This window comes from Brachyhypopomus gauderio, chromosome 4 (assembly GCF_052324685.1).
Source record: "Brachyhypopomus gauderio isolate BG-103 chromosome 4, BGAUD_0.2, whole genome shotgun sequence".
Lineage (NCBI taxonomy): Eukaryota > Metazoa > Chordata > Actinopteri > Gymnotiformes > Hypopomidae > Brachyhypopomus > Brachyhypopomus gauderio.
In genome coordinates this window covers 29,005,379-29,032,397 of record NC_135214.1, presented here as the reverse complement: position 1 = coordinate 29,032,397, position 27,019 = coordinate 29,005,379, and the positions used below count along the sequence as shown (strand labels likewise).

General features: G+C 43.5%; 3 protein-coding genes across 3 annotated transcripts; 2 read left to right on the top strand and 1 right to left on the bottom strand.

Moving 5' to 3' along the window:
* Positions 1–951: 951 nt before the first annotated feature.
* On the top strand, positions 952–5,044 carry mpeg1.1 (macrophage expressed 1, tandem duplicate 1). Its single transcript, XM_077003600.1, has 2 exons — positions 952–1,488; positions 3,182–5,044. The coding sequence occupies exons 1-2, from the start codon at positions 1,039–1,041 to the stop codon at positions 4,889–4,891; spliced, it is 2,160 nt and encodes a 719-aa protein (XP_076859715.1). The 5' UTR covers positions 952–1,038; the 3' UTR covers positions 4,892–5,044.
* A 3,054-nt stretch (positions 5,045–8,098) lies between these two features.
* On the top strand, positions 8,099–10,637 carry prf1.5 (perforin 1.5). The gene is made up of 3 exons (XM_077003601.1): positions 8,099–8,251; positions 8,727–9,270; positions 9,506–10,637. The coding sequence occupies exons 2-3, from the start codon at positions 8,735–8,737 to the stop codon at positions 10,518–10,520; spliced, it is 1,551 nt and encodes a 516-aa protein (XP_076859716.1). The 5' UTR covers positions 8,099–8,251; positions 8,727–8,734; the 3' UTR covers positions 10,521–10,637.
* A 209-nt stretch (positions 10,638–10,846) lies between these two features.
* Positions 10,847–26,410, bottom strand: smarcad1a (SNF2 related chromatin remodeling ATPase with DExD box 1a). Its single transcript, XM_077003599.1, has 23 exons — positions 25,994–26,410; positions 25,528–25,630; positions 21,459–21,585; positions 20,390–20,456; positions 18,725–18,846; positions 18,498–18,608; positions 18,330–18,411; positions 17,749–18,218; positions 16,976–17,172; positions 16,773–16,863; positions 16,484–16,583; positions 16,296–16,355; positions 16,101–16,176; positions 15,827–15,962; positions 15,594–15,725; positions 15,078–15,173; positions 14,776–14,890; positions 14,321–14,436; positions 13,808–13,996; positions 13,574–13,692; positions 13,308–13,490; positions 11,237–11,343; positions 10,847–11,150 (listed from the first exon to the last, which is right to left on the bottom strand). The coding sequence occupies exons 1-23, from the start codon at positions 26,127–26,129 to the stop codon at positions 11,089–11,091; spliced, it is 2,997 nt and encodes a 998-aa protein (XP_076859714.1). The 5' UTR covers positions 26,130–26,410; the 3' UTR covers positions 10,847–11,088.
* Positions 26,411–27,019: the final 609 nt, after the last annotated feature.

The following is a 27,019-nucleotide window of genomic DNA, read 5'->3' as shown; positions in this document are numbered from 1 at the left end:
GCTGTTTTGTGACAACGACTGTTGTAAAAAGCGCTATATACATAAAATTTGATTTGATTATTAAGCAATTGAAATACATGACTAAATGTGTTTAATGTAATGATGCAAGTACATTAGTTAAATCAAGTAAAGTAATTATGAATATATAGAAGTGCGTATTTACACCAAAGCTCTTCAAAAATAGGAGTGATTCTCTGTCCACAGACAGCCTTAGTATGCGATGAACAGCGAAATACCGTAAAATAAAGCGTATAGGCGCAATCGGATTTAAAGCGCGGATATCTTCACCGCGCCTACATTACGAAACAAATGTACTGGGCTTCCTTGAAGCACGCCGAATTCACTAACCTAAATATTCCCACATGTTTTTAATCCGTAAACCGAAGGAGGATAACAGTTAAATATTAACTCTAAAATATGCTACATTTGGTCTCTTTATACAGTGGGTATGATTTTTTTGTCATTGTGTCACCTCACTACATTCATTGTAGCGGGGTCTCTGATTTGTCATATTTTTTCAGGGTTTCATAGAGTGTACTTTTACAACAGTTTGGCTCAACTATCTTTACATTTTGGAAGTTGTTATATACATATTACTTAAATTAATAGATTACTGCAGGTTTAAATAGAATTAGGGTGTTCTCACCTTGAACTTAACTTCAATTTATGCAGCACTGCAGCACGTTGGCAATGAATGTTAAAGATACCGGGCGGAACATTTTCTGTTATTGGCAGCCAGGGGAAATTCTCACACATTCTTAATCAGATTTAGCATTTCAATGTATGATTCACTTTAAAACAGCTTTGTAGAGAATCAAAACATCCACATCAATCTTTTGAAAACGGGCATTCCAAACTGGTTCAACAAGTTCTGTTGTGAAGAGGAAGTTGTTCAAGATTTAATGACCATATTTGTCACTAATGCGATGTGAAACTGGTAGCATTTGAAACTTTCCAGCGTCAGTGTCTTGACATGTCACGTGAGGAGCAGTGTTATAGTTCTGATATGCTTTCAGTTCAAAGCACTTGCTGACAGTCATGGGCTGGAGAAGGCTCTCTGTGTGGGGTCTTTTTGCACTCATCAGTGTCTGTGATCTTCACCCGTTCATTCATCCTACCAACGGACTTCGTGAATGCCGTAAAAATTCCACTACGGCAGCACTTGAGGTTCTCCCGGGCGGGGGCTGGGACAACCTGCGCAACGTGGACATGGGCCGGGTGATGAACACGAGTTATTCCCAGTGCCAGACCACCGAAGATGGCCTCTACCTCATCCCAGATGAGATCTTTGTCATCCCACAGAAGGTGAGCGGCGTGGAGATGAACTCCGAGATCATCAACTCCTGGCTGGAACAGAAAAGCACCACGTCGAGTTCCATCAATGCAGACGCGTCCTTCTTCTCTGTGGTCAACGGAAAGTTCTCCTATGAGAACCAACGCATGAAAATTCACCAAGTCGGAGGCAATTCTGTCACCGCTCGAGTGCAGGTGAGCATACAAGCTACTGGAATTGCATTATTGAAATATATAATATTCCCAGACGATCCTAGATCATGAATAAAGTTACGGTAGCAGCACAAAATGTCAACACAATTGAGAAAACAATGAAAAGACACATTGAAATATGCATTGTGTCCAGTAATGAGATTGTGGAAATGCAAAAAAAAATTCATTTTCAACTCTAAATGCTTTTAGCTATACATGCTTGATATATATATATATATATATATATATATATATATATATATATATATATATATATATATATATGGGGTGGGTTGTAACACAGCTTTAAAACGTGTTACAGCAATCACCTTACAACTAAGAAAAGATTTTAAAGAAAGACTGACAGAGATGTGCCTGCAAATGTTTTGAAAGAAGCACTAATAAGGGCAAGACAGTCAGATCAGTTGCAAAGGCACATGGTATGTAACGCATGTAACACACACACACACACACACACACACACACACACACACACACACACACACACACAGGATATGAGTTATGGTCAGTCATAGAGAGAGAGAGAGATTGTTCTGGATTGTTATTTTATTTAAAAAAAATATTTTTGAAACATTTTGCATGGTGTGGCCTCTGTTTTTGCTTCTTTTGTTTAATTGTTACAACTTACCCCAGCATGTGTTACAACCAACCCTGGTAGTGGGGTAGGTTGTAACAAGGGAACACCTCGTATTTGACATCAACTCACGACGGCTGTGATATTTCAATTGAAACAAATGGGTGTACTTTGTATAGCTCAAAAGCAAAAAGTGTTACAACCATACCCGGTCTCCCCTATATATATATATATATATATATATATATATATATATATATATATATATATATATATATATATATATATATATATATGGATATATATATGGATATATATAAGGATGGTTTAATTGAAAAGTGCGCAAACCAAAAACCTGTGACGTAGATCCAAATGAAGGATATAATGACCAGTGGTCAACTGGTACAAAGACAAGACATATATAGACAAACAAACCCTCAGGTCAAACGGATCACAGGCTCCTCCCACCTGAGAGATGCACACAACGTAACAATACAAACAACAACAACAGCCGCTGTGGACGGAGGCGACCAGCAGGGGGCCACCTCACCGTGACACTATATTATATATATATATATATATATATATATATATATATATATTTTGAGTAACCCAAAAGATATCAAATCAGTTTTGTGATCGACAAACACATCTGGTCATGATAGAGAATGCTTCCTGTACTGAAGTCTAATAAATTTGTCAAAACAAGGCGTAGAAACTCGGTAACAAAACTGCTAAAAGAAATGTATTTTTTAAATACTTTTATTTGTCTTTGCATTCTGACATGTATCAGTACAGTACAGCTCTGAGGGTGGAAATGCTCCTGACTGTCCTGGGATCTGTAATCAGCAAAAAATGTTTAAAAACAATGCAGTTTTGCTCTATTAATGATGTAAGAATCTCCTCTACAGAGAGGTGGTTCACTTTGCTGGTGAATTATTGTGTGTGTGCACACCGCACACAGAAGGGTAGAACTAACTGGACTAAGAATGCATGTTGTTGATGGGGGGAGGGGGGTTATTTAATGAAAAATAAAAAAAATTATAGGTTGGAATTTGTACTCATGGCAGCCATGTTGTTTCTTCTCTTTGCTTCCCACAGGTGCGGAACCATCTGTACACTGTAAAGGTTTATCCTGACTTCACTTTGGACTCCCGGTTTGCCCGTCAGGTGGAGGAAATTGCCGATGCTATTGAAAACAACCAAACTCGCCATGCACAGTATCTGTCGGAGAAGATGGTGCGTGACTATGGAACCCATGTCATCACAAGCGTGGATGCTGGTGCTACTTTGGTGGAGGAGGACTATTTGAAATCATCTTATGTTTCTGATGCTCAGTCCTCACAGGTTTCTGTTTCCGCGTCAGCTGGTGCCAACTTTTTCAACAAAGTTTCGTTTGATTTTGGATCTAAACAATCCCAACAAACAGCAGAAACTCAAACCTACCAGAATAGCATCACGTACTCCATCACGCTGAGTCATGGTGGGGCTCTGTTTTATCCTGGAATCACTCTACAAAAATGGCAGGAGAGCACAACCAACAATCTTGTAGCTATTGACCGTAGTGGACTACCACTGCATTACTTCATCAACCCTTCAGTGTTTCCAGACCTCCCAGTTCCAACAGTGAATAAACTAGCTCGGTCAGTGAGGGAAGCCATAGAGCGTTACTACAAAATTAATACCTACCCAGGGTGCGTGAAACCCGACTCCATCAATTTCAACTTCAAGGCCAATGTGGATGATAACTCCTGTGAGGGTCCTCGCACCAACCTCAGCTTTGGTGGAATCTACCAACAATGTACTCCCCAGACTCCAGACAGTGATACAATGTGCCAAGAGCTATCAGCCCCTAACCCAGCCACCGGCTCCTTCTCCTGCCAATCACCATACACCGCTACTCTACTGCGCACAGAAGTGCAGGAAAGGTTGATTAACAAATATGAGTGCCACCAGCGATGTCATTCTTGCTGGTTATTGTTCTCTTGTTGTGAAAACGTGTGTGGAAATGCGTACTATCGCACGAGAGCACAAATCCAGACTTACTGGTGTTCCACTATGGCAGCTGTCCCAGAATTCTCTGGATACCTCTTTGGAGGACTTTATGGGCCTTCCTTACAGAACCCTTTAACCAAATCCAGATCTTGCCCCTCAAATTTCTTCGAACAGACGTTCTTGTCCAGTGGCATGAAAGTTTGCCTGAGCAACAATTTCGAGGCAGCATCGCAGTTCGCGGTGCCTTTTGGGGGGTTCTTTAGCTGCCAGTCTACCAACCTGCTTGCGGCAGGACAGTCCCACTGTCCGCCTCAGTTCAGTCAGCACCTTGCGGCCATAAGCGACGGGTGCCAGGTCCTCTACTGTGTCCAGTCAGGTATTTTCACCGCAGGCAAACTGCCGCCCGTCATCCTGCCGCCCTTCACGAGAGCTCCACTGATCACTATGCTGGCCACCAACACTGTAGCTGTGATGACCGAAGGCGACCGCGCCTGGGTGCGAGTCAAAGACACGACCATGTGGAGGGTCGCCAATCCTGAGGACATGGCGAAGATGTTGCAGATGCTCGAGGAGCCCTCTCAGTCGACTGGGAAAAAGGTGGGCGTGGCCTTTGGCGTCCTAGCCTTGGTAGCCCTGGTGGTGGCGGTCGCAGTGTTGGTAGTGAGGAAGAGGAGGAGGGGGATCTCCATGGTCGCCAGAGGGAGGGGCTACGAGGAGATCCACAGTGGAGGGGAGAGTGAGAGCAGTGTGGAGTGTCAGATAGAGCAACACGCAGACAGTCAGGCTGAGAACCCAACTCAAGCGCTCTTAGCGTAGGGTCATGCTTAACATTAGCGTAGGTCACTATGCCTCTTTTCAACTTTTATGTTTAAGGTGTCTAAAAATGATTCAAAGCTGATTTTTAAAAGTTCTTTTAACATCTTATTGATTTATTGCCTTTTTTCTGTAATAAACATGTACACAAGATGATGTTTGATGTCAGACTTTATTTATAATTAACATTTATTTATATATTCTACATTACAGAGATCATGAATCTAAAATTATTACTTAAATTTGATTTCATTTGAACCATTATCATCAATCAAATAAACTGAACCATTAGAGTCATTAAAATAAACAGCATATCCCTGCACCTCACATCACATACGCAGAAAAATTGGCAAGAGAGTGAAAGGATATTTCCATGCACACTTGTTTAAATCAGGTGACTTACACCCTGTCTAGGTCTTCCTCGCTAAACAGCAAGAACTAGATCCAAACAGGTTCAGTCATGCATCACTGAGCAATGAAGAAGAGGGAAAGTCCGGAACTTCCCCACATCTAGACAGGGTTAAACCAGGGCCCTGCTTTTCTTATCTTTCTTCCTTTATCTTTGTGAAGCAGCAGAAATGCATGCCCCACACAGACTAATCTCATCAAAGGCTACATTTTCATACAATCACATTCAGAATGTGCCTGGAGTTTAGAAAACAAACGTGCTGTTTTCATGTTAGGATTTAAGACGCAGGGTTGTAGAGACGGCCTGCGTCTAGCGGCGCTGGTAGTTACACACGCTGCTTCACCCGTGTGTGATGTTATGCTGTGTTGTTGGAGACGTGATTGCTTCTTTACCTTTGCATGTTCTTGGACTGTGACACTTTTCCTGTGATGAATGTATATATTTTTTCTAGATGGCATGCATTGAACAATTATTATTCTGCTGTCACAGTGGACCTTTATTTAATAAAAGACAAATAAATAACATTGTCCCTAAACATTGCGGAAACAGCTGTAAGGGAATTTCCCAATCTTTAGTTTAGATCACTCTCACCACTTCACTGAGTGAAAGCTCCTATCAGGAAGCTAGATAGATATAATGGAAGTTAGAAAACAAATGCTACTTTTAGACTTAGACAACCTTTATTGTCATTTATTATAAGTGTACGCAGAACGAAACTTCGTTGCATTTTGGCTGCCACGGAAAATACAGAGAAAAGTTATTGATACATACTATCACAGAATTTAGATATAAAGACATCAATACATTCATAGCAGCACAGGTTTAAAATGTAAAGAATGTGATAGATAGCATCAGCATTAAGTAAAAAGTATATAAAAAGTATAACAATAAAGTAAAATTTGCCTTAGAAATGAAACATGCACACTGGTATAGGATGATGCATAGGACGACATGTTGTACAATTGCAATTACAATAACACAACAGCAAATTACAACAATTTACAGCAGGAGACATAAGCACAAACTAATGAAGACTTACTGCTCGGTGCTTCATACTGGGCTAGTCAATTAGTGGGCAGTAAATTATGTTGAATATTGAAAATCTTCATTTTCAGGGCCACAACAGCCTTAATTTGGCCCTTTCATTCCTCAGTAGATCCTTGCTGAGTCCTCTGTTTAAACTCTACAGCTGTCCTCACCATTGCCACACACTTTAAACGGGATCTTTTAGATGGTTGTTTGTCTCTGCACTGCCTGGCAACAGCTGTAATTGGCTCCTTTCACTGTGAAGTCCACAGTCTTGCTGTCTACCGCATTTCAATCATGCCGCAGTGAGCAATCAGTCATGTGATGCAGTCACATGAGAGTTACCCATCTACCTACCACCGAAAGCTTGGGCTCAAAACTATGCAACTAGCACTGTTATTACACTGCATTATTACAGTGAAATGTTAGTGTTGCTACACATTATTTCATATTTCAGATATTACATGAGGTTATTACTGTATTATTACATGAGGTTTGTAATGTATAACTTGTTTGGGTATTGTATAAAGAACTTGTTAACTTGTTTGGGTATTTTTGTGTATTGTGGTGACACATACTTATCACTTGTGTTATCACAGTGTGATTATACTGTATAATTACAGAGTTATTGTTATTACTTGTTTGAGTATTGTGTGTTGTGTAGTATTAGTGTGTTACTGCATTTTATTACACTGTTGACGGGTAATTGCCGGTATGTGAAATGTAGTGCCTGTAGTGAATTTGTGTGGCGGTAATGTTTGTACCCTGGAATTCTGCTCAACAGTTCAGGATAAAACATACAGCATTAAGGCTTTTTAGTGGTGCATGAAATTGGGTCTTTTCATTTTAAGAAGTTACAAAAGTACATCAAACAGTAATTTACTGGTGATTCCTAAAAGCTGATTAAAGATTGGCGAGGGGGCTTTTAGCCACTATGGCCCAAAGCTCTGGAACTCTTCTGGAACATTTCATCCCTGCACAGCTTTAAGAAGAGTCTCAAAACCTTCCTGTTTAGATCTGCTTTTAGTTAAGAAACCCTCAATCTGTTCCATCTTATTTACTTTATTCACTTTATTACATTATTTTATTGTGTTTGTTTCCTTTTTATCTTTAATTTCTTTTAATATTTTTCTTTTGTCTTCTTATCTTTGCTTCCTTTTAATGTTTCTTTTTTAATTTATTCTGTAAAGCACTTTGAGTTGCATGTATGTATGAAAGGTGCTATACAACTAAAAATTATTATTATTGTAACAATACGGTATACAATGCGTGTACAATATGGTAACAAAAGGACTATAAATTACTAAGTTTGTAAATTGTGATAATACACAAATGAAAAAACCTCTAAGAAATTGTGACGTTGAGGAGGCAGCTGAAGGCGTGGTTGGAGCAGGAAAGGTTTTAATGTCCATTGCGGCAAGCAAACATAAAACGGCTCCCAACAGGCAAAAATGAGGAAGGCACTAGAAGTTACAATAAAGTCTGGGGCACCGTAAGGGTGCAAAACACAGTCACACGTGACTACCAACAATGTCCGCCGATTCAGTGCTGACACTACTTGAACACATTTGAAAAGATGAAAAATATTCTTGATATTAGGAAAAAAAAAGATAATCATCCTGTACTTACTAAAAAGTAAATCTCAGTCTAAATTCCTGCTGCTTCCACAAAGGATGTGATTGAGTCAACATGGCTCTCCCTCTCCCGCCGCCTTCATCCACGCTCACCCTGTCCCAGTGTCATGAGCTCCCGCCCCCAAGCTTCAGCAGGGAGGTACTGGGTTACTGGAAACACCAGAACAACACCAGCCATCTCCAAGTGCAGCCTGAAAGGAAGACACTCCCTGCTCTGAACCCTTCACGCTTGTACACAGGAAGCCGCCTCAGCCAGAGCATTCCTAGGGCAGGAGGCCAGGCGAGACAGTGACGGTAAGTACGTCTGCATCGTAGCGCTCCTGCAACCTTTTATTTTAAGTATAAGGGTTTTTTTTTAGATGTAAAAGAAGGGAAGTGCATTCAGGTTGTGGCTAAGACTTGTTGAGGTGATTTTTATAGCCACTGCACACTGTACGTGTGCAAAACTTCCTGTGGCAATCAGGTTTCATGCTCGTGGGGGAGAGGCTTGCTGGTTGTAACTCATTTTCAGTAACAGCAGAGTGGTGGGGTCATTATCTGCTCTACAAACAGATTACCCACACAGAAAAAAAATCATTGTACAGATGGAATGTTGCCACAAACTGTTCTACCATTTTAAAATAAATTTTAAATACACTGCCGCTCTCATTTGAATGTTCACATCTGGAGTCTTCAGTAAGACATAATTACTGCAATTAAGCATTATGGTTATTTTCTATTTCATGTCATGAGACAATTATGACTTCAACTTTGCTTTATCTCCCTTTAGAAGCAATCATGGGCCGTCACAAATGTCCCGGTCTCCCTCTATTACTCTCCATCACTCTAATCGGGACCTTCTGGCACAGAAGTTCAGCCTGCCGTGTAGGGAGGCAGGACGAGTGTGAGAAGGCTCCCTTCGTGCCCGGCTACAACCTGGCAGGGGAAGGCTTTGATGTGGTCCGCATGCGCCGCAAAGGGGCCTATTTGATAAACGTCAAGTCCTACATGCACGACAACCACACGTGCACCGTGTGTGAGAACCCCTTCCAGGACGCGCGGGTGCAGAAGCTTCCCTCCGCCGTCATGGACTGGCGTCCTCAACGCCGCTGCAGCAAGGAGGTCACCAGCGCTCTCCACCACTCCATCGACTCTCTCGTAAAGAGCTCCGCGTCCCTCGTCAACAGCGACTGGGGGGCCGGCCTAAGCCTGGACGACCTCGGCGAGGCGATCCTGGGAGGGAGCCGCTCAGACATAGCCAAGTTCGCCCGATCGCAGCACACGATGGACAGGGTGACCTTTGCTCTGCATGAGATCAGCTGCACATATTATAGGTAAGTGCGTATGACCAGGTTGAGGGCCATTTGTGGTATTGACCGCTTAGCTAAGCATACGAGTCTTTATCAGAAGCAAACAGTAAAATGGCCCATAATGCTGAGTGTGCATATGATCTAAAATAAATGTTCCACTGACCACATCGCCTGCCCAGAGAGCAGAGCTGACTCATGACATATTTAGGCACTGAAGTCAGAGACACAAACAATGAGGTTTTTCTCTCCCTCCCCACAGTTACAGGCTAACAGATGCCCCAGAGCTCAGTGCTGAGTTCTCTAAACATATACATCGTCTACCGAGACATTATAATGAGACAACAAAATCCCTGTATCGCCAGACCATCGAAACATACGGAACCCACTACATCCATCGTGTCCACCTAGGAGGACGCGTGAGACAGGTCACAGCCTTTCGAACATGCCTTGCGAACCTGAGGGGTTTGTCAGAGTCCGATGTAAAGACCTGTTTGGACATTGAGTTGAAGATAGTCCTAGGATTCCAGCCGGCGAAAGCGTCTCTCTCCAACAAATGCACAGAAATGCTCAAAAATAACATGAACATGGGCATCCACCAGGACTTCATGACGCACAAGAAAGAGGTGCTGGGTGGTGAGAAGTTCCATGGTCTCGTTCTCCATCAAAGCTCACCCGAAGCATTCACGAGCTGGACGAACAGCCTCCACAAGTACCCGGACGTCATTTCGTACGCCATTCTCCCCCTTCATCATCTGGTGAGTGACCAGGAGCGGAGGGCCAGTCTGAGTACGGCGGTCAGCGAATACGTGGAGGACAACATGCTGCCGTTACAGGAAAGACACAGATGCGCATCAATGCCGAACCTGGACCACAACTGCTGCCCTCTCCGAGCTGGCCGGGGCAGATTGAGCGTGGAGGTGAGGTGGGCCACGGGCCTCAACGCCGACTTCTTCACCGCCACGGATGCCTTCGTGAAAGTATGGTATAACGATATGTACAAGGAGACCAGAGTGGTAATGGACAATGACAATCCAGAATGGTATGACACACATGATTTTGGCTCGGTAGAGTTTGGGCACGAGTTAAGATTTGAGGTGTGGGATGATGACGTGTTCTTTAACGACATTTTGGGAAGGTGTCTGGTCTATCCTGAACGTGGCACTCATTCAAATAGCTGTAATTTGCACAGAGGGGTGTTTCACTTCTCCTACAATGCCCAATGTGATGCACACCTGACTGGCTATAGGTGCAGGAGATACTCTCCCGAACCATAGTGCTGCCGATAGTACTCCATGATCTTTAATATGCACTTTCATATGATGAAGTCTTTTCATATATACATTTCATTAACTTTTACTGTGTCTATTCCGAGATAAAGTGTACACCCGATCTATCAGTTCCCATGCCTTTATTATTGCCAATGTACCAGTTTCCAAACTTACAGAAAAACTGAGTAGTAATTGTTTTCTGACATGAATCTTAATATTCTTTGCACTGCACAAATTCTCATCTTTTTATTTTTTACTTCAGTAGTAACTACACTAGACTTGCACTACCACTATACCTACACCTGCCTCAGATGGAAAGAAAACTACTCGCATGTTGTGAAATGTCTTTATTCAAGAGGAGCATATTTATATGACAAAACAAGATCATCAGTACACAACAACTAAAACAAGGCAGACACAGACAGACAGATCCAAAAACAGATAAATGTAACCACATGGGCCAGCGTAGACCATCGAGCGTTCTGCCCATATTTGCACTAGTGCGTCTAACGTGTGCAGAGTGACGATGCTGCAGTGGGGCAGGGACCACACTGGGGTCTTCTGAAGTGTGCGCTCACAGACCCAGCGAGACCTTTAGCAGCTCTGCCATATCCTCAGACATTTCGCCCTCTTCTCCTGGAGGACAAACGGGTATCGGAGACTTAACTGGAGCCTCGGAGTGAAAGTGAGTGAGTGAGTGTGCAGCCCGGGCGTGTGCTTACCTTTGTCGGCAGTCATGTCTTGTTCGAGTTTCAGCTTTTCCTGTCCCACACGCAGCATGCAGGCCTCTATGGAATCTTTACTGATCAGTCTGATAACCTGCACGGTCCTGCAAACAGACACGTGGTAAAATTCCACTTCTGCTCAAGGCCATATCGTGAAAACAACACTTAGCCCTGCTGACCTCCGTGAGCCGTGTGAGAACCAAAGACACTTGGACGGTGAAGTTCAGGAAGATGGTGAAGTTCAGGAAGACGGTGAAGTTCAGGAAGACGGTGAAGTTCAGGAAGACGGTGAAGTTCAGGAAGACGGTGAAGTTCAGGAAGACGGTGAAGTTCAGGAAGACGGTGAAGTTCAGGAAGACGGTGAAGTTCAGGAAGACGGTGAAGTTCAGGAAGATGGTGAAGTTCAGGAAGATGGTGAAGTTCAGGAAGCAGGGTCAGAGTGTTCTAATGTCCGTCTTTAGTCTCTGGGCCCACAATATGTGGTGATAATTAAATGACAAGCAGGCACATGTGGTCTAGATAAGAAACTGCAGGATTCTGGATGCATGAAAGCATTTAGCCTGAAAAAACATTTGAATGTAATCTGTCTTTTTTCTCCGTGTTATGCTCAATGTCTAATGAGTGGTCCCATGTGGTCAGATTAGTCATTATGCATTAAGCAACAGTTAATAAAAAAAAAAGAGAGTTGTTCTCTCAAATACCACATCATGTATCAATTATCCTACTGATCAGCTCTTTAAAACAGTCACACACTGTCTAGGCACCAAGGTCAGAGTCAGCGGAAGCTCATAACTTTGGCCCTTTCACACTTAGAGGGAAATGGACAAGGCTTCAGTTCTGTATATTCATACTCACCATTTACCTCAACAGAGGCACAACACACCACACTGCCCACTGCAGCCGTAGAGACGGAACAGTGCTCCTTACCCACAGGCATCACCAGCCACAGTTCCTCCATATTTACATAACAGGACTGATTAACATGTGACTCAGTTTCAGAAATACCCACAAACTGAAGGGCTTCAAAGATGCCTGTTCCAATGTGGACCAACTCATTCATTCATTGGAGTCATTTATGGGTGTAATGCCACATCGTGACATGATTCATCACGATACAGGAAATGTGATTATGTATGACATACAATGGACAATATCGTGTTTATTATGCTGTACAATGTAGTTACACTGAACATCAGAGGTCACACCTCTGTTCCATGAACTTATACAAGAAAATTACACTAAAATATAATTTTTGTTCTTCAAAAATTTTTATTCAAATATTGTGATAAAATGGAATTATGAATCCAGGATAGTGAATTAGATCACACCCTGCGCAGTGCAGTCAGACCCCTACAAGTTTCTAACCTGGTCTGGCCCACTCACACCCCTACAAGTTACAAACCTGGTCTGGCCCACTCACAGCCCTACAAGTTACAAACCTGGTCTGGCCCACTCACAGCCCTACAAGTTACAAACCTGGTCTGGCCCACTCACAGCCCTACAAGTTACAAACCTGGTCTGGCCCACTCACAGCCCTACAAGTTACAAACCTGGTCTGGCCCACTCACAGCCCTACAAGTTACAAACCTGGTCTGGCCCACTCACAGCCCTACAAGTTACAAACCTGGTCTGGCCCACTCACAGCCCTACAAGTTACAAACCTGGTCTGGCCCACTCACAGCCCTACAAGTTACAAACCTGGTCTGGCCCACTCACAGCCCTACAAGTTACAAACCTGGTCTGGCCCACTCACAGCCCTACAAGTTACTAACCTGGTCTGGCCCACTCACAGCCCTACAAGTTACTAACCTGGTCTGGCCCACTCACAGCCCTACAAGTTACTAACCTGGTCTGGCCCACTCACACCCCTACAAGTTACTAACCTGGTCTGGCCCACTCACACCCCTACAAGTTACTAACCTGGTCTGGCCCACTCACACCCCTACAAGTTACTAACCTGGTCTGGCCCACTCACACCCCTACAAGTTACTAACCTGGTCTGGCCCACTCACACCCCTACAAGTTACTAACCTGGTCTGGCCCACTCACACCCCTACAAGTTACTAACCTGGTCTGGCCCATTCGATGACAGCGGTCTTCTGCTTGCTTGTCATTAAATGGGTTGCAGTCGATGTCGTGCAGGATGACGGTGTTAGCAGAAGCGAGGTTGATGCCCTGACCTCCGGCACGAGTCGACAAAAGGAAGACGAATATCTCTGGATCCGTGTTATATTGGTCTATCAGACCAATTCTAGAGCAGACAGCGGGAGCAAATAAGACACCGTCCTCATGGTCCTTAGCCCAACAAACCAATACACAAGCACACACGCCAACCTTTCTGCCATAGGGGTGGAGCCGTCCAGCCGGAGATACTGGTGTCCGAGGTGACTCAGCAGAATCTCCACAATGTCCAGCACCATGGTGAACTGACTGAAGAGCACCACCCGGTCACCCTTAACAATTCACGAGTTAGTCACCACAGAGACCAGCACAGAAAACAAAAACACACACCAGTGGATGAGACCAAAACGTCAGTCTCTCACCACTGTGCTAAAATCTTTTCGCTACCTTGTCTTTGAGCTTTGCCAGTAGTTTTGTTAGCAAGGCGAACTTCCCCGAGTCCAGGAGGAGCGTTTTCTCCAGCTGGAAACTGCTGATGGAACTGTACTCCTTACATAAATTGTGCAGCTCAAAGTCCGACATCACCTCCATGTCCTCCTGGATCAGTGCCGGATCAGCATCGAAATGGGTTGGTTCCTAACGGACAACAAAACATTTAGAATGTGGCATTTACACTTATTTCCAGCACTGAGAGCAAGACATTTCATGCACTACTAACAGCAAAACGCAAACTTTTGGCCACGAGCTGTATTTATTTAATATCTGATTTAAGATTATGCGTTAACCCAAAGCAACACATTATCCAAAGCCACTCCACTGATATCTAGTTCCTATTTTACATCATTTTTACTCGAGCAAGGAGCCACAGTTGTCCGTAAACGCGTAGATGATTAAAACCTGCGCAAGGTTCATCACTGTCCAAACACACTAAAGGCACCGCGGCGCAATCCCGGCCCTGACCTTCAGCATGGCTCGGCTCATGGCCGCCAGCTTCTCGCTGGTGTAGTACTGCCTGTGCAGCAGCGGATGGTTGGCCATCTTCCTCAACTGCATCATCACGTTCCTGAGCTCTCTTTCTGCAGGAGCACAGAAGACATGGAGGACTCCGATCAGATAAGCAAGAGCGCTCTGGCAGGCCCTGACCTCAGGGGGAGGGGCCCTGACCTCAGGGGGAGGGGCCCTGACCTCAGGGGGAGGGGCCCTGACCTCAGGGGGAGGGGCCCTGACCTCAGGGGGAGGGGCCTGCCTGCGTGCTTGCCTCGTCTGGTAAAAAGAACCGAGAATGAGTCATGTCTAGCTATTTACACTTCTCTCTTCGATTCAAGTGGTGTGAAGGAACACTACAACACTGACAACGGCGCCTTGGTGATGACGCTGATCTGTATGTAGGAGTGGCGTGAGATAAGAGTGCATACTCTCTCCATTGGTGGTTTTGAGGCTAATGAAGAGTTCCTCATAGAGTCGCTGCTGGGCGACACTCATGGGACACATTTCTATCTTCTCCACCTTGGGTGGTAGCTGCTTTAACACCTACAAGCACATAAGACCGATTTGGTCAGGCCTTGTGTAAACAACCAGCTTTTCATTCCAAGCATTCTCAGAGGAAAAAGACTCTTTTACATTGCAAGTTCGACTGACAGGTTTAATATTAGGTGCCAACGTGAAGGCTCACGCCACTGTCCTCAGCCCCGAGTTACTGCTCCAGGGTTGCCATTACCTCACTCTTGACTCTTCTCAGGACGAAGGGCTTCATGATGAGCCTGGCTTGTGCGATTCTCTCCTTATGGAAACTGCTCTCCTCCTCAGATGGTTTCTAACAAAGGGCAGAGGAGAATTTTTTTTTTTCATTAGGACAATATGGCTTCTGTGGCTAAATAAACAAATGGGGAATGTGAAAGTAGCAATATCTAACTCTCATGCATTTATGTGATTTTTAAATCACTTGATTAAGCAGCAACTCTCTCAATGTTTTCTGTAAAACGGAAGAGCTTTTCACATTTCCTTAACTACCAATCCTATTATTCTCAGATCCTCAGTGTTTACATTCAAACAATCTCAGTTCCTCTGACATTTCACCAGACTTGCTCACGTCAACACACGGAGGCATGGGACTGGTCTGGGTCTATAACATCATGTTCTCTTTTGTCTTTACCCATTTGAAAACGCAACTATGCAAAACGACCTGCCCTACTACAATATTTCTACTTCCTCTTGAGCTTCCTGTCAGCCATACCGTGGAGAACATTTTAGAGATCTGTGAGGTACTGCTGGAGAACATGGAAGGCATGATGAAGTTGAGCAGAGAGATGAGCTCCAGCAGGTTGTTCTGCAGAGGGGTTCCAGTCAGGAGCAGTCTGTGTTCAGCCTGCAGACAACACACAGGACATCACTACATCATTCAAGACGAAGGGGATCCCCAAAACAAAACGGCTAATTCAGTAGTAGAGCATCATAGACTGCACTAACGTTAATGGCCATGAGATGGCGATAGCGCAGCGAGTTCATGTTCTTCAGCATGTGCCCCTCGTCAAACACGGCATACTTCAATTTCAGCTTACGAAAGAGACTGCGGTCATTTTCATTGCCAATTGTTAAGTTATATCTGTGAAAACAGAAATGGAACCAAGCATTAAAAGCTTATATTGACACAAAACTGTATTTGATGCCACTGTCCTTGATTGCAGTATCAGTTAAAAATATCCAGAACATCCAAAAATCCAAATTTCGTTGCTAAACTTACGTAGACACAATGATATCGAACTCCACGTGGTTGTTGAGGATGTCGTAGCGGAGATATTTACGGTCCTCCACAGAGCCTGAAGGAGCACAATCATTGGAGACAGACCTTACACACTCACACAAGCCAGCAGTGTATTCACGAGTGCTGCTGCTGGCGTCGGTGAAACAGCGCACAGTTGAGCGGCGATTCACTCACCGTAGTAAACGATCACCTTGAGACTGGGACACCACAGCCTGAGCTCCCTCACCCAGTTATCTGCAGGATGGAGAGAAGACGCTTCGGTCGAAAGGAGCGGGCGAACGAGAGAACGGGCGCAGCTGGAGGCGGTATGCGCTGCGTGCGGTATGCGCTGCGTGCGGTATGCGCTGCGTGCGGAACCTTACCCACAGTGGAAGAGGGCACGGTGATTAGGTGAGGGCCTCTGATCCCCTTCTGACACAGATGAGCCAGGAAGGAAATGGCTTGAATGGTCTTCCCCAGACCCTAAATGGGGGTGGAGAAATGATATTTACATAAAAGCTAAATTAAACCTATTAATGCATTCAAGAGTAAAACATTCATATATGCAGTAACTCAAAAAATCTAAAACGGTAGCAAAGTGATGTATAGCAATGCACATATAATCAGCCACCTTCCAGAAAAAAACATACAAAAACAAAAGGGAAGACTCACCATCTCATCGGCCAGGATTCCACTGAGCTTGTGCTCATGTAGAAGAATAAGCCATTTCAAGCCTATCAACTGGTACGGCTGTAATCGCAGGCTGAGGGAACACAGACACGAGCGTCAGTCACTCCCGTCCTCACAAGCGGCTGCGACGCACGCCATATTCGTTTGGGCGTACTTCTGCGTTGGATGACCAGAACGTTGCTCACCTGCTGTTGAGGATGGCGGGCTGCTTGGTGGTTGCCATGCCGCTCTGGATCACCTGCGTGACGTCTTTGCTCATCTTCCTGGCTATGCTCTCGCACCGGTTCATGAGCTGCTGGAGGACGCGCCGCTCCTTGAGGACGACCTTACAGCCGTGAAGGAGCTCGGCGGACAGGCCGTTCTCCTTGTAGAACTGCTCATCCTAGACAGAGCGAACACATGCACACGCTGACCGAAGCAATACAGGCTCAACAGGACAACCTCACACCCAACAGGACAACCTCACACCTAACAGGTGATTATAACTTGCACTGAAATAAAAGACAGCAAAGGTTGATGGATATGCAAAACACTGAGCATTAAAAGATAAGCCAATAAATTATAGAATATACCTAAGAAACATGCCTTACGGTAGCAAGAAAGTTGAAAATAAGTGACCACAGTAAAGGGCTTAGAATAGATCACCTACAGGCAAAACACTCATGCACAAGGTCTAACGTTATACAGTTAAGGCAAAGGAAGTAGCTTCAAGCATCCAGACTAAACCAAATTCCTATCTGCTCAACACGTGTGCTTGCATGAATTCAAAGGATTTATGCCACGAGCTCTAAAGCTCTAGCTGTCGCAACCATACATTTCTAAAAAAGCGAATGAAGACTGCTGAAGAAACATTCAAGAAGCGACTAAAGTGGCAAGACTGAGAACTCCTCCCGCACATGTGCAGACTGCAGTCATGTGTGGTGAAGCGAGGAGAGTTGTGAAGACACGGAGCCCTTACCACATCTTTCCACGTTTTAAAGGGCCTCAGCGCACTAATCTTCTGGGCTTTCTTCAGTGAGCAGCCAGATATTAAAGTCAGCTCATCTAAGGACGCCTCTTGGAGAAACTGCACTATCTGGCCCTTGATGCCGAGATCAAAGTTGCCACCTTCGCCTTCCGAGTCGAAGTCATCAGAAACGCTCTCTGCCTCACTGGCCGACTCTTCCTCGCCATCCGAGTCACTGCTCTGATCCAGATCCAGCTCCTTCACCCTATTTTTGGCAGGGTTGGCTTTTCCGTTCCCCGTGGAGGGGGAGCTATTAGAAGGATTACACAATTCTGAAGGGGATTTGCCCGATACAGCAGCGAGCCATCTTGATAGTCTGGATGAAACAGAGTTTTTATGTCTCTCTCCATTGCCATCTTGGCTGTTCTTGGTCTGTTTTGAAATTTTGGACTTTTGCTCCTGAGGTGCTACAGGGCTTGAGTCTACAGCAGCAGAGGGGGGTGGGGGGGGGGGGAAGACACATAAATTCACATGAATGCTCACAATTTTCACTATACTTGCATTATGTAGTGAAATAATTCAGTGTCACCCACCAGATTCTGATGAGAACATGAGCAGTGAACCCAGGGCGTTCTCATAATCCCAGTCGTGCTCTCTCAGGACATCCCGCAGGACCTGTGAGCACATGAGCGCGTGTTTGTGAGCACAGGACTGTGCGCACCGGTGCCTCCCTGACCCGGCAAGCCCGGGCTGTGACGCACCTGCTTCTCCTGCGCCGGTAACTTCTTCTTCAGCCTGCGCACCAGAGCCTCCTGTTTCTCTCTGCTCACCTCCTCGTCCTCCTCCTCAGACCCCAGATCAGAATCAGATTCCTACATTAGGAAACCAATCAGAAGTTATGAACAGCAGCTCCACATGGTTACGTCTTTAAAAAGCGTTCTCCCTATGCAACACCAGGACAGCCAGCCGGGTAACCCGGGTAACTCACCATGGTTTTCCTCCGCTTTGCTGGCTGCATCTTACCGTTACCATCATCATCATCATCATCATCATCATCATCGTTGTCATCATTATGATTGTGTGCCGACATCCCTTTTTGTTTAGATGAATCTGTGTACACAGAGCACAGGGATCAGAAACTACTCATAGCTTCACTGAGCTTTAGGACTTTCATATCAGCATGTGCTACAGGAGGAATATTACCCCCTGGTAGGGCTGTGACGGTATGGATTTTTTCTTACCACAGTGAGAGAGCAACGCATCACCGCCCCCCTCAATCGAAAAATTAAATAAAATAAATAAATAATAGTTTATAAATAAAAACATGCACTTTTTAATTAACAAAAACTTCATTCGTCGTAAAGTAAATACTTATTATGGCCATAATATTGTTAATAATGACGTGAATAACCTTATATTCCTTATAAAAATATCTTATTTTTCCGTCTTCATGTTCCTTGCAAGACAAACCAACATGTTCACTTTGTCCGGTTTAAGGGATGATCTAAACGAGGTGGCAATGTTGCCTGCCGTGCTAAATACACGCTCCGATGGAGTGCTCGTTATGCAAATGGTCATATATTTTCTGGCAATGTTTGACAGAAGAGGGAAGCGATTTAGATTTTCCCGCTACCAGGTAAGTGGATCCGAATGCGTATCGAGGGCTTCCTCCTGCAAATACAGTGCAAGTTCAGGGTCCGCACAGATTCTCCTGGGGACTGGAGGTCTTTTTTCTTTTTGCAAAATGTTGTATAAACTGGCCGCTGATTTCATTTAACTGAACTGATCAGTTTCTGAACGGTGCCTGTAGCATTTCACGTGCGACAGATTTGGCTTCCAGCCGGTGTTGTGCCGAATTCAGACTCCCTATCCGCGCATAAAGACGATATAGATGATATTGTCAATTTATGTTTCTATGCATAAATAAGAGCTAGACATTAATTATCTATCACAGCAAACGGCATTATCCATGTCCAAAACCACACTGGCTCAAGGGTGTTAATTATTTTAAATAAAATGCACACTGGCTATACCAAAGTTCACTTCTGACCTGATTCAGCCGAGGAGTCGAAATTTGGCACAAAAAATTTTGATAAAAATTCTCCGTCGTGCCTGCTGCTTGCATGTGCTAAATAAAACTGAGCACTTTCTTCTTTGATTTACAACTTTGTCCTACCACCTGATTAAGTTTCTGCTCCACCTCCTGATGGATGAAGAAAAATCTACAGAAAAGCTGCACCCCATTATAAGTCGCATAGTTCAAATCGTGGGGGAAAAAGTAGTGGCTTATACTCTGGAAACTACAGTAATCGCACACAAAAATCCAGCGCACACCCCCCATCCCCCAAACCCCATTTATTTAATGGACTGTTCCTCTCATGTACACAGCGATCGCAATGGAAATGTTTTTTACCATGTTTTTTCGCAATGGAAACGATACCTTTTATAGATAAATAAATAGATAAACAGCGGTAATAAGCTCAACACTGCAGTAGGCATTACATAACCGCGGTGTTGCAGTAATGCGGTTATTGTCACAGCCCTACCCCCTGACAAATTTAAATTTAAGTCAGTTCTCAGTGAATGGAAGAAGAAAAACATGCAAGAACTGCAAAATGCCTCATGTAGTTTGGTGAGAAATGTTGGAGTATACCTTCGTCTCCGTATGTCACCAGACAACATGCTACAGCGCCCTCCAGTGTGCAGGTGTTCTCAATCACCTGTTGGATTCCAAACATCATTTCATGCAGAATTAAGATCAAATGAGTCATGGCAGTGTGGTGAGTCTGCAAGCCAAGTGCTATGATATATTGGGACATTACCACCAACCTAAAACTTGCATAATAATAACTGTAATAATAACAACCAGCACATTCAAGCATAATATACAATATTTAATACACAAAACTAATTTGTATAATTTTAATTTGTAAAAGCTTTGATTCACATAAGTAAATAACCTTAAATTTCTCAAGCTAAAAATTACAAAGCAGAAGCAAAAGCAGAGCAGACACATCATTCCCCACACCCCCCTCTCCTAACACCACCCCCACCTCCTCCCCCCAACACCGCCTCCACACACCTTCTCCCCATCACCGGCCCCCCACACACACCCCCTCGCCCAACACACCCCCTGCCCCCCACACACGCTGCCCCCCTAACAAACACCCACCCCAACACACCCCCCCCCCCCCCCATACACACATAGAAAAGAAAGGTCCCTCAAAAACAGGGCAATGAACATTTACCTGACAAATTTTTAAATTGCTTTGTGTTTCAGGTTTGAAAAGTGCTGGAAATTAAGTACTTGAAAATGCTTGAACTTGTAATTACTTCGTTTCACAACAAAAAGCTGTCTGACTGAACAGTTCTCTTGTATTACGTTAACAAATACAAGTCTCTTATAATTCCAGGGCATTTTGAAAATAAACAACCACTAAATAATGTGATAAAAAAGCGAATTATTTTGGACTATATGTATAAATATTTAACTTAATTAAGTTTAATATACAATATTTCCCAGCACGTTTTATAATTTTTTTTGTATGGAAGATTGTGATAAAAAATCGAAATCGTGATTTTATGCAAAAAATCATGATTTTTCCCCATATCGCCCACCCCTAAGCAGACTGCGTCTATAGTCATGAGAGCTCACGTACATCCATAAGGATGTAGCAGTACTAGGTTCCTCCCTGCGTCTACAGTCATGAGAGCACACGTACCTCCAGGAGCTCCCCCCTGCTCCTCAGAGGGAACATCTCCATCAGTTTGGACACTTTATCCTCAGTTTCCTGATTGACCTTCTTTTCACACCCTGCTGTTCTCCTTGCTGACGGTTGTACTGCATCCCTGGATACCAGAAAAAGATATGAACAATGTTTCAGTAGTGAAAACAACTAACTTTTCATCGCTTCAGCATATCAGTGGCTAGGCCTGTGTTGAAAAAATCGATTTTCCGATTCAGAATCGATTCGCATATGATGATCTGATAATCGATTCGTACATCCAAAGATCGATTTTTTGTGAACTTTTATCCCCGCCTCGTCACTGAATTCACGCAGGCGTGCTCGGTCTAACTAACTGTAAAACAACATGGCGTCCGACAGTGACGGTAACGACGATAGTCAAATCGGCAATCTAAAAACAGAAGGACAGTTTATCCAGTGTCAGTGACTATTTACAGTTAGTCCATGTCACTGACAGTTTACCCAGTGTTTTTACAGTTTTAAAAAGTTAAAAATGCTCTTGTAACGTTGGGCGCAAGGCGATGGACGAGACAGAATCCTTTGCACTTTCCAAATCGTTATGTTTATTACATTTACCGAAGCGCAGACAGCGCACATAAAACACGTTTACATAGAACATGTGTGACTCAAACAACGACGAGCACAGGACGCTGCGCGAACGCACATTAAGTAAACAAACCACACAAACCCCACGTGATGACGAGACGAGCCACAGGTGAGGATTATCACAAGACGCACCCGCACCCACGGAGATACACAGACGCAGACGAGTAGACGCAGACAACGTTAACACACGCCCAACAGGGAGGGGTCGGGGAACGTAACGTGAGAGTTCTGTTCTTATAATCTCACTTTAAAGAAAAATACACGTTTACATTTTATACTTTCAGTTTATTAAGTGTGAGCACTTTTAAAATAAAAATGCATTTGGTAGCAACAGCTTTTGGGTGACTTCTTAATTATTTCAATCATAATAATAATGCACTGGTTAGTGTCCCAGTAGGAGTCCACTGTTGCAGATATAGACACCTCAAAGATGTCCTCTGTTTATTGTCCTGGATTACCTTTCTTGAAGGTAGATTTATGATTACCCTTTTCACCAGCCATCAGTAACTACCAACTACCAGTAACTATTTGCTGATTAATATTGATATAATACTAGTTTTAACATGTTGCTTCTGTACATAGTCAGGAAACAGCTCAAATAATACATTTTTAATAACACTACACCCCGAATTGGATCGAATCGGATCGAATCGATTAAATCGGATTAAATCGAAATAAATCGATTCTTAATCTTCAGAATCGGAATCGGATCGATTCTTGGAATTTGAATCGATACCCAGCCCTACCAGTGGCCAAAAGTCTTTGGTCAAAAACACTGAATAAGGCATGTATGCATGATGGCAATTAATTTCGTATGAATATCACCTATAAGTAGTACTTATGTTAAGTTCAAATATTGGAACATAAATGGGAATTTGGGGAAAATAAAAATAGAATTCATAGATTCCAGCACTTTACTAGAAAACTACTTTACTAGAAAGGCCTGTACAATTAGAATGCTTTTACAGTGTTTCTGGGGGTGGGTACGGGTTTGCACTGGTTTCCAGTTGTCAAATATTTCTGATAAACTGGCCAGGAAAAGACAGCAGCATTGCCATTGTTGCTTTAGTGCAGGGGTCACCAACCTTTTTGAAACTGGGAGCTACTTCTTGGAGACCAATTATTGCGGAGGGCTACCAGATGAATTCGCATCAATCTAACGAAAAGTTGTTGAGTGGGGGGTGGGGGGGGGGGGGGGGGGGGTGGGGGTGCGAGTGTCAATTGCTAAGCGGGAAGACCGCTAGCAACCGCGCACAATCTATAATAGTAGCAAAAACATAAACGATGCAGCGCTTTGGTGCATGGCACTATAGTGAGCTATTTTTAAAACAAGCCCGCGGGCGACTCGTGACGTCCTCGCGGGCGATATGGTGCCCGCGGGCACCACGTTGGTGACCCCTGCTTTAGTGGTCCATATATGTTGGTATATGGCTGGTTTCAAGGGGAGGTGGGTGGGTCCGGGATGCCAGAGCTCACCGCTGAGCCGTCTACAGGTACCTACCCAATGACCTGTGAAGAGCCTGTGAATGTTTCTTTGAGACTTATTATAAATTACATGAGAATGCTCCCTTAATGGTTTGGCGCAGGGCATTCAACCTTTTAATTATATACTGTGTGTACTTAAGTGTGCCTAAATTCAGTAGATTTTTTCAGAGCCATTTGAATACAATCCACATGATGTTATCAACATTAACTTTGCACATATGGGTCCTGCCAGGGAAGAGGTATGTTTAACCACTGGCTTTGTATTAGTAAAGAAATTGATCCACGTTGATTACTGTGCTAAACCACTATGCTGTCCTCTTTACACTAGAACTACCAAACCACCTGCTTTTGACAGACTCCCAACTAGATTCCCAACTTATGTCAAATTACATATTTCTCTTGGTCTCTTGGTGTGATAAGCCCTTCTTACCTCCAGTGTTATGTAAATGAGGTGTGTGTCAGCTGTGGGTGATTGCTGTTGACACACATTTCAATACACACCTTTGGCTGCCTCATGAGACTGCAAGCTCTCTTGCAAGAAGTCTGCTCATCTCAGGATATATTTGAGATTTGATTTGTGAAAGGTTGAAATAATGTGAAATTGACACAAACATAATATTTGAATTATAGTGGCTTATAAGTGGCATTTTCATCAGTCAAAATAGCTCTGATTTTTTTTTTACCTTATTTATAATAGTTTTTGTCTTTTGAAAAACTGCCACTAGGTAAAGATATGTTTACATAAATTTATACAAAAAAATCCTCAGCTACTTGAAAAAGTATAATATTCTTGAGCAATTTTAACTTATCAAGAAGGTACTTTTTGCACTCCTACCCCAAGGGGAGGCCAGGGTTTTTTCTTCTCCATCTGAGTCAATGGATCTACACAATTCATCTGTAGATGAATCCCCCCCCCCCAGCTGCATGTACATAACAAAGGAATGGCCTAATGGGATGCGAAGGTGCCGAGCCCTGCTTTTGACAGGCTCTTGGTAGCTGGTAGGGGTATATGAAAATGCTTGTAGTCCTAGCCCTTTCTTCCAGCCGTTCCCTCACCTGGAGAGGTTCAAAGTACTGATTCAGATTCAGTGTGGAACATTTCTGAGTGATACCCAGCCCTGGTCTTGGATCGAACTTGTTATAGAACCAATACTGTTTGGGCTTGTCACCTCAGCATCCCCTACATCTCATCATCAACTCACACAAATCATCATGCACATACTCCCAACTCTGGAACATTCATTTACCTGCCTACAGGTTTACCACAATAATGGCTGACAGTACTATATTTAAAATGGACCAAATTTCAGCGCAAGATTAATTAAATTGAAATGTACTTTATTTTATTTAAATTTTTTAAATATGGATCACATTAAAGGCTTGACTGAACTCTCCGTTAACAAAGATATTCTCTGCGAGTAGCCTTAATGTCATCTGTGAGAGAACACACTTGTGAAATAAGACCTTCACTTTTTACTTTCTAGTGCTTAATGCTTTAAATATGTACACGTGTCTGACATTGTGATTATTTAAACCTAATGACAGCTGAATACTTTTGCCGGACAATTTGTAACCCAGCAGTGACTCCCAGCAACACTTAAATACCTGCTAAGCTTAACCACAACTATGTCAATACCATGTTAAGGTTGAGCAGTTTTAAGAATCATGTGCCTCTCCAGTAAATAAAAATCTGGTTAGCACTGTCCATGTTGTCAGGGAGAGACCAATAGAAGGGCATATATATATATATATATACACATACATATATATATATATATACACATACATATACATACATATATATATATACACATACATACATACATATATACACATACATACATATATACACATACATACATATATACACATACATACATATATACACATACATACATATATACATATATATATATATATATATATACATATATATATATATGAGACAACTCACTTGATCTTCCTGAAGTGCTCATCATCAGAGGAGACATCCTCCAGGGCCTGTCGTGGTGTTTTCCCTGGTCCGCGTTTGCCGCCCGATTGTTCTTGACGTGCTGCTGATGGCACGGGGCGAAATTATCATTTCCCAAACCCACCGTGAGGCAAATCAGCCTCGTGAAAACCTCACGTTACACCAACGTGTACAGAACCGCGTGGACACAAATCCCAGCATTTACCACACACCGACATGACTCTGACGAGAGAGATAAACGCCACCACCACGAGAGGAGCAGTGAGATAGTGGAGCACAGGCCCAGATAAAGCCACCGTGAGCTAACACACACACGTTGGTGTCGACATCACAGCGTTTAGTCACACACCGCCCTCTACACGACGGCATCCATTTAAACGGTAACGGAAATAACCGTCAGCTTTCTGCCTCATAAACGGTTAGGTGGACGGACAGTGCCGACTCTTACCCCGGTGATTCTCTTTATCACACCTGGACTTATTCGGGTGTCGTTGGTCCCGTTGTGGAGAGGCGACCGGTGTGGGGAGACCTTCAGTCCCTCTCTCCCTTTGGAAACGAAACCTGTCGAGGTTGAACAAGCTCATCGCTGTCGGCGTCACGGAGACCGAACCGGCTCACCGGCTGCAAGCTAGCCAGCTAATAAGAACTCTTATTATTTGTATATAACGTTTAAATTAGTTCATAGTCTCTAATAGGACGAAATGCATATTACTCCTGTTTTAGTTCCATAGTCATAGAAATACACAAGGGACAACTTGACACTACAATAATTAGCTATTTCCACAGCCGGCAAAATGTAGTTACAGTCCAGCCTTTGAAGCACGTAAAGGACTTTAATGTAACTAATTCCCGCCACGCTGCCGAGGCTGCGTCACTTCCCCGTTATGTTTCATCAACCAATAAGAACACTGAACTCCGAAATAAACTGATTCCAGATCAGTAGAAATTTACAGCTTCTACACCGGTTGCCAGATTGTGGCATAACCCTATTCGGTGACGATGCGTCTTTCATTAAAAACTGTACTTACAGCATTTATCAGACGCAGTGACAAAGTGGGTTTTTCTACTCTTTTGTTAAGTATATTCATATGATGGTATTAATAAAAAAAAGTTAAGAGTCTTTGGATTTATTGGTCGTGATGTGCATTTAATCTGTGAACAGTAGTTTTAATTCCCAGTCTGGAAGGCAAAGGGTGACCGGTTTAGCTCGTTGGTCATCCAGGACTGAACTGCTGAGGAATCTGCTGTAGGAGATCAGTATTTTAAAGTATTTAAACTGATTGTCATATTTATCCATGTAGTAATAATTTTATGAGGCACTTTTTGATTGCTGCTGTGCATGAAATGTGCAATAAAAAAACTTCCCTTGTCTTCCCTTGACCCTTAAAGTCTGAGTACAGATGATGCAGTTTGTGTGATGACTTCTTTAAATTGCATCCGCTTTTTTTGAACAGGTTCTCACAAACTGAGAATT

What these genes read in the sequence shown, in the direction of transcription:
- mpeg1.1 (XM_077003600.1), top strand. Translation starts at nt 1,039, where the DNA reads ATGGGCTGGAGAAGGCTCTCTGTGTGGGGTCTTTTTGCACTCATCAGT. An exon ending in CTGTCACCGCTCGAGTGCAG is followed by an intron (nt 1,489 to 3,181) that starts GTGAGCATACAA and finishes TGCTTCCCACAG; the next exon opens with GTGCGGAACCATCTGTACAC.
- prf1.5 (XM_077003601.1), top strand. Translation starts at nt 8,735, where the DNA reads ATGGGCCGTCACAAATGTCCCGGTCTCCCTCTATTACTCTCCATCACT. An exon ending in ATCAGCTGCACATATTATAG is followed by an intron (nt 9,271 to 9,505) that starts GTAAGTGCGTAT and finishes CCCTCCCCACAG; the next exon opens with TTACAGGCTAACAGATGCCC.
- smarcad1a (XM_077003599.1), bottom strand. Translation starts at nt 26,129, where the DNA reads ATGAGCTTGTTCAACCTCGACAGGTTTCGTTTCCAAAGGGAGAGAGGG. An exon ending in GCAGGGGGGAGCTCCTGGAG is followed by an intron (nt 20,457 to 21,458) that starts GTACGTGTGCTC and finishes GGAATCCAACAG; the next exon opens with GTGATTGAGAACACCTGCAC. An exon ending in TGGCAAAGCTCAAAGACAAG is followed by an intron (nt 13,693 to 13,807) that starts GTAGCGAAAAGA and finishes TGAATTGTTAAG; the next exon opens with GGTGACCGGGTGGTGCTCTT.